The sequence below is a fragment of the Neomonachus schauinslandi genome, chromosome 1, assembly GCF_002201575.2.
Source record: "Neomonachus schauinslandi chromosome 1, ASM220157v2, whole genome shotgun sequence".
Lineage (NCBI taxonomy): Eukaryota > Metazoa > Chordata > Mammalia > Carnivora > Phocidae > Neomonachus > Neomonachus schauinslandi.
The window spans coordinates 91,054,759-91,061,553 of NC_058403.1; the positions used below are offsets into that span (position 1 = coordinate 91,054,759).

At 45.5% G+C, this 6,795-nt stretch overlaps 1 protein-coding gene across 1 annotated transcript; it reads left to right on the forward strand.

Moving 5' to 3' along the window:
* The first annotated feature begins 2,155 nt into the window (after positions 1 to 2,155).
* GHSR (growth hormone secretagogue receptor) lies at positions 2,156 to 5,462 on the forward strand. The gene is made up of 2 exons (XM_021702645.1): positions 2,156 to 2,951; positions 5,158 to 5,462. Exons 1-2 carry the CDS (start codon positions 2,156 to 2,158, stop codon positions 5,460 to 5,462), a joined length of 1,101 nt encoding a protein of 366 aa, XP_021558320.1.
* The last annotated feature ends 1,333 nt before the right edge of the window (positions 5,463 to 6,795 follow it).

The window sequence follows — 6,795 nt, forward strand, 5'->3', positions numbered from 1 at the left end:
CTATTTTTATTTACCCCAGTTTATTTTCTCCCACTAAAGATTTGTCTGCACACATAGATCTACTGATAATGTAGGGTGGGAAGTGTTAAAGTCAACTGTAACTGGTGGCCTGACCTATTTGTAATCTTTTTGAAGATAGTAGTTGGTGGTTTGAAATAATTTTTTTTTAAATGTCAGTTTGGTACAACATCTGTAACACACCAGTGGTGACCTACATAGTGTGATCTCCACTAGGTCGCCTGTGTCAAACCTCCCTCATGCAGTCGCTCACTATGTGTGGAATCTTTTATGTATGTGTGGATACATCCAGACTTAGGTCTTTGTGGACTTTAAAGCATTAACAATTGAGATGCTAGATATGATGTAAAACATTTGTCAAAGTCATGTGCAAGCAAACACACTAAAATGCTTCAGGAAAGCCCCCCCTTAACACACAATGAAAGGATTCTCATTTAAGCCAGGGGCAGGTCAGCGCGGCCGCTTCATGCGGTTTGTGCTTGGGAGGAATCTCCCCGGCCTCCGCGTGGAGCAGGACTGTGGTGCTGAGGCGCAAGTGGAAAGCGCAGCTACCGGAGCTGTGGAGAGATGTAAGGAGGGACCGGTCGCTGGCCGCGGTGCTGAACACGCTCTCAGGTTGTTCCCAAGATGCCCGGCCGGAAGAGGCCCCGCGGGTTGGTGAGATCGCTGACAGCCGCCAGTCTCAGATCTTAGGTTGTCGATTTCCTGGCTCCGGACAGGCGGACATATGGGTCGCGTTCAGGTCGCGTCGCCTCGCAAGTGGCCTCGGACGCATTTCCACGGAGCACAGTTCCTGCCCCTCAACAGCCACCACAATAACAGTAATGCAGCCCATATTTTTTTTTAATTGAGATCCAACTGTGTCCCCGACACTTGACACCCACTCAGTGGTCCTCAAAACATCGTCGCAGTTTAAAATGAAAAGGTTGATGACCTTGCCCATGTGAACACAGCTACACAAAACTCAATGATGCCTCAAAAAAATGTTTCCTGCGCACCCTCCACGTGCCAGCCTCACAGCCTGTGCTCCTCCTTCTTTGCCTGCTACACGCTCCCACCAGGTCCCGTTCCTTTTGCTCCTCCTTCCCCGCCCCCCACCCCAGGTTTGCAGAAGGCAAAGTAATCTCTTACACAACATATCCCTTACCACCGCCGACGTGAAGGACTGTACAAAGGGCTGGGATTCAGAACAGAGTTTATTCACACAGCTTCCCCTTCACTCTCAGAAGTCCAAATCCGGAGGGAGCCCCAAGTTTAGTCCCTGAGCCCCCAACTCGCTGTGTGACCTTGGACAAGTGGTCACACGACTTTGAGCCTGTTTCTCTTGGTTAACACGACCATAGGTTCTAGAACTGCCTGAGGTTCTTCCCAGGTGCGCACCGGTCTCTTCTCAGGTCGGAACACAAACACTAGGTCCTCTCCCCACCCTCCCACCCCCCGCCTCGTCCTATCACCCTTTTGCAAGTCCAGTAGGGCACGCTCGGTTCTTCTCCCCACCAAGTCCGTTACCACCTCTTAGTCCTTTTGAGGAAGAACTCGGGTCCTGGCCACTAAAGCGTTCTCCCCGCCACTCCCACCATCCCTGCCCGCACCCCCGGGCGTGACCTGCCCTTCTGGACCACACTAACCAGACAGCGCCCAAGGCTGGAAAGAGAGCTCCTTTCGCTCTCATTTCGCAGTGCGGGGTCTCCGAGGCCGCCGCGCGCCAGGACACTTTAGGAACTGCGAGATGCGGCTGGAGCAAGAAGGTGCAAGCGAGGCAGGACTGGCGGGGCTGTCCCGGTGACAGGTACGCGACTACGGGCCAGCTAGGGGCTAGGTTTGGGGGAGATCGTGGGGAAAAACAGAGGTGCCAGAAAGACCGGTGGGTCACTCTGTCCTCACCACCAGTGCGTGCATGCGTGTGCGTGTGTGTGTCCCTCCCTTCCCCCCCTTTTCGCCCCAAGCTCTCAATCTCACTTTCTCCCTGAGCTTCTGCCTCTCACTTCCGTCTCTTTCATCTCCAAGCATCCTCCCTGCGAGCCAGCGCCGGCTCCTCGTTCGCACTCTCCCGCGCCTAAGGGGACCTTCTGGGGCCAGCCGCGGCCAGCTTCTCAGCGCAGTCGCATCCCAGAGCCAGTTAAGCTGAGCCGGCAGCATGTGGAACGCGACGCCGAGCGAGGAGCCGGGGTACAACCTCACGCTGCCTGACCTGGGCTGGGGCGCTCCCCGCGACAACGACTCTCTGACCGACGAGCTCCTGCCTCTCTTCCCCGCGCCACTACTGGCCGGTGTCACCGCCACCTGCGTGGCACTCTTTGTGGTGGGCATCGCGGGCAACCTGCTCACCATGCTGGTGGTGTCGCGCTTCCGCGAGCTGCGCACCACCACCAACCTCTACCTGTCCAGCATGGCCTTCTCCGACCTACTCATCTTCCTCTGCATGCCCCTCGACCTAGTCCGCCTGTGGCAGTACCGGCCCTGGAACTTCGGCGACCTGCTCTGCAAACTCTTCCAGTTCGTCAGCGAGAGCTGTACCTACGCCACGGTGCTCACCATCACCGCGCTGAGCGTCGAGCGCTACTTCGCCATCTGCTTCCCGCTGCGGGCCAAGGTGGTAGTCACCAAGGGCCGGGTGAAGCTGGTCATCCTGGTCATCTGGGCCGTGGCCTTCTGCAGCGCCGGGCCCATCTTCGTGCTGGTCGGGGTCGAGCACGAGAACGGCACCGACCCTCGGGACACTAACGAGTGTCGCGCCACCGAGTTCGCCGTGCGCTCCGGACTGCTCACGGTCATGGTGTGGGTATCCAGCGTCTTCTTCTTCCTGCCGGTCTTCTGCCTCACTGTGCTCTACAGCCTCATCGGCAGGAAGCTGTGGCGAAGAAAGCGGGGCGAGGGGGCGGTGGGCGCCTCGCTAAGGGACCAGAACCACAAGCAAACCGTGAAAATGCTGGGTAGGGTCTCAGTGCGCCCTCGAGCTCTCTCTCCCGGGTTCTCTCCTCTCCCCTTGCCTTCCCTCCTTTCCCCTTCTCCCTGAGCCTCTACCTCCTTCCCCTGTTTTTCTCGGTCTCTAGCTGCATGTCAATCAATGATTCTCTCCTGTTTCTGTCTTGAGCTCACTCTTTGGTTTCTTAGTTTCTCCGTGGTGTAGGTGTCTCTCTGTGTGTGTGTGTGTGCGCGTGTATTTTGTTTTTGCTCTTTCTTTCTTTATCTGTTTCCCCCCCGCCCCGCCCCCCGCCCCACCTTATCACTGTCTTCACTCTCTATTTTGCTCTCTACCTCTTTGTGTCTCTTTCTTCTAATGTCTCCTTTTTCAGGGAACGATGCCCCTCCTTTGTATTTCCCTTAAATGAATTTTATCAGCCCAGAGACATTGCTTCAAAACTGGGATATTTCATAAAAGTCTACTGTGGTCTTTAAGTGTTAAAGGTGAGGTTTACCTTCCTGCCTCAATTTGTGGATATCTAAGTTGCATTTAAAAAGCATTCATGGGGTTGGGGGAAGAGTAGGCATTAGATCTAGAAAGTATTCCGTGGTGAATTTAACCAAAAATATGATCAACGTGGATAATTCTGTCAGAGATGATTCATTTTTCTCTCAGTATTGTGGTATGCTTTCTGACCTGCATTTTTTCAGATAATTGCATCCATTCTGTTTACCCTGCTGCTGTTTATATAGCTTTGAAAGGAAGGCAATGATAAATCAGTGCTGGAGTCTCCATTTGCTTTCAAGACCACCTATTTCTGCCTGTAGGATAGTCTAGGATAAACTAGGATAAGCTAAGATAGGTAAGCTTCTCCCAACATGAGAAAAAAAGACTTTGTGTAAGCTGACAGGACTTACTATCCCTCTCTAAGTGGTCCTTCAAAGAACATCTTGGTGCAGTTTTATGACTGGAGTGTACTGCATATTTAATACATAAATTTAAGTATATGTGTTTGGTACAAGTAAAGTAATACAAAATGTGTTCACATCCAAGCAAAAATATTAATTCAATTTGCTTTTTCAAAACCAGAATCTGTACATTTTATTATTCCTCATTATAGTCCAACATTTTGTATTTATTTGCATATTTAGTGCTTCTTAGAAGTCGTTCCAGGTTGATTTTGTATTTGTCATTTTACAGTTCCTGGAATCCTGTATATTAAAACGATACTGTTTTTTCAAAGAATGTAAAAAATTTTTATTTTCTAGACCAGTGATTCTCAGAATATGACTAACAGATTGTAAACCTGCTAGTGCCCTCCAGGGGATTGTAATACTCATGTTGCTACCGTGGCAGTCAGTTGCTACTATGCAACTTCGTTTTGAGAAGAAGTTTAATAATTTTCTCCAATTTTATTTTTAAGCTGTTAATTATCCTCACTGGTGTCTCAACACCGATGTTAATTTTCTTTTGCCTTGACCTTATGAAGGGAATCACTAAAGTGGTACAAGGACCGAAGTATTATTTTCTGTTATTTTTACCTTTGATTTCTGAATTTTGAAAATTTAATCTAGAAATTCAGAGGTCTTGGACAAAAATTATCTTACCTGGGTAAAATGAAGACTCGGATGGATGGTAACTGATGTTAGTGGGTTTTATGGTCTTTTATAATTTATTTATGTCTATCAGTAGGTGGCAAAGTATCATCCATCTCAGTGGTTCTCAATCCTGACTGCATATTCAGTTTTTCGTGAAACTTCAGAAAGAAAAAAGAAAAGAGAAAAGCAGGTGTGGTGTCCTGGTCTCCTTCCTAAAGATACTAATTTTGTGAGTCTGTATTACACACAAGGAATCTGTGCCCCCAGGAAACTCTGTTACATAGCTGTGGTTGAGTATAACCACTGTATTCATATGTGCTTGTTTGTATCTAACACATGTGAAATGGTGGACTATTGTGAATGAATTGTTGAGTCAAAATGTCAGTTTGGTCCCCAAATCACTCAAATAGTCATTAAATAGAAATGATTGGGAAGCTCAACAAAAATGGTTCAACTGTTAGTCCAGACAGACCCAACCGTGGTTAAAAGTAGGAATAGGGAAAAGCAGAACATAATGTTTCTCTGAAGTCAATGGTGATACTATACATAATCGAAACAAAACCGTGTCTTCAAAATAGAATGTGACTTGCTATGACATTTCCTGAGCTCACACTCTCTCTCCTGTTGTCCTTTTAGCTGTTGTGGTGTTTGCTTTCATCCTCTGCTGGCTGCCCTTCCACGTAGGGCGATATTTATTTTCCAAGTCCTTCGAGCCTGGCTCCTTGGAGATTGCTCAGATCAGCCAATACTGCAACCTGGTATCCTTTGTCCTCTTCTACCTCAGCGCTGCCATCAATCCCATTCTGTACAACATCATGTCCAAGAAGTACCGAGTGGCAGTGTTCAAACTTCTGGGATTTGAACCCTTCTCCCAGAGGAAGCTCTCCACTCTGAAGGATGAAAGTTCTCGGGCCTGGACAGAATCTAGTATTAATACATGACCAACCACATTGCTGAGCAAAGTCATCGCTTATTCTAAACCCGAAGCCATAGCACAGCAGAACTTGGGAAGAAGTTGAAGGTTAATTTTGGAATTAAGAACACACAGCTCTGGAAACAATTGGGAGGAAAGAAAAGACAGAACTTGTAGTGTGTGAGCAGTTTGATTTGATTGCACACTCATCAGTGCCCTCATACACTATTTCTGCATACTCATTGTCTCTGATTTTGCATTCTGCTGTTGGTGCTAGCAAGGATTTTGCAATTTGGGGAAAGGAGGATGTGCAGAGAGAGCAATTAGGGCACTTCTTACTAAGCAAATGCTAAATCCGATTTACTTTTTCATAATGATAAAAATTTTTGATTAAGAGAATGACATTGAAGTAAAACATTCTAAAACATAACTTTTAAGTACTAGAAATTTTCATATAGCTCCAGATCAGTGCTGTCCAAGAGAAATATAACGCAAGGTACTTAAGTAGTCAATATAAAACTTATTAATGAGAATTTTACATTCTTTTTTTTGTACAGAGTCTCTGAAATATTCTTTACATTTGCAGCGCACCTTAATTTGGACATGAGGTTTTCACCAGTAATACTTGATGTATTTAGGTTTTGTAAAATTTGCAGATGAAAAAGTAGATTTGTAAGTCTAAGTTGTCCAAACACACCTAAAAGTTTTCCAATAACTAAAACTACTATAATTTTTAAAATTTTAAATGAATTAAAATTAAAAAATTCAGTTCTTCAAGTTGCGCAAGTCACCTTTCAAGTGTTCAACAGCCAAATGTGGCTAATGGTTACCATAATGGACAGTGCAGCTCTAGAGTATATGTAAAATTATTTTTAATCTTATAAAAATATTTACAAATAAAACTCATTCCCTGAAATGTTCTTTATAGTGAACTTAGTAGAATGTTAGTGCAATAAATCCTCAAAGTTACACCTAAATGTTCTATTCTTCATGCTTGGAAGAAAATGGATATGAAATATAAGGTGAGTTTTTAAATTAGGTTGAATTACATGTGTTAATATTCAGGAAATGAAACTTTATAAAAATTATAGGCAATCACAAACTGCCTTATTTGGCTTAATAAAAATACTTAAGCCAATATAAGGTTTTGCTTTGTGAATAAAGGAATAATTGATAACTTACTCTGGAAAGCTTACAGGAACTTAGTGAATATAGACATTTTTCAAATGGTGAAAAATTCAGAATTCCTTAAATGCTACTGCTTATTGATATGCAAAACTTTTAAAAATCTTATAGCCATTTATTTCAAAATGCCTATGCCATGTCCTGTCTCCAAATTAATTTTGCTATTTACATCCCAC

Excerpts from the sequence above, each read along its gene's own strand:
- GHSR (XM_021702645.1), top strand. The coding sequence starts at position 2,156 with ATGTGGAACGCGACGCCGAGCGAGGAGCCGGGGTACAACCTCACGCTG. Across the intron at positions 2,952-5,157 it reads GCAAACCGTGAAAATGCTGG|CTGTTGTGGTGTTTGCTTTC; the intron begins GTAGGGTCTCAG and ends TTGTCCTTTTAG.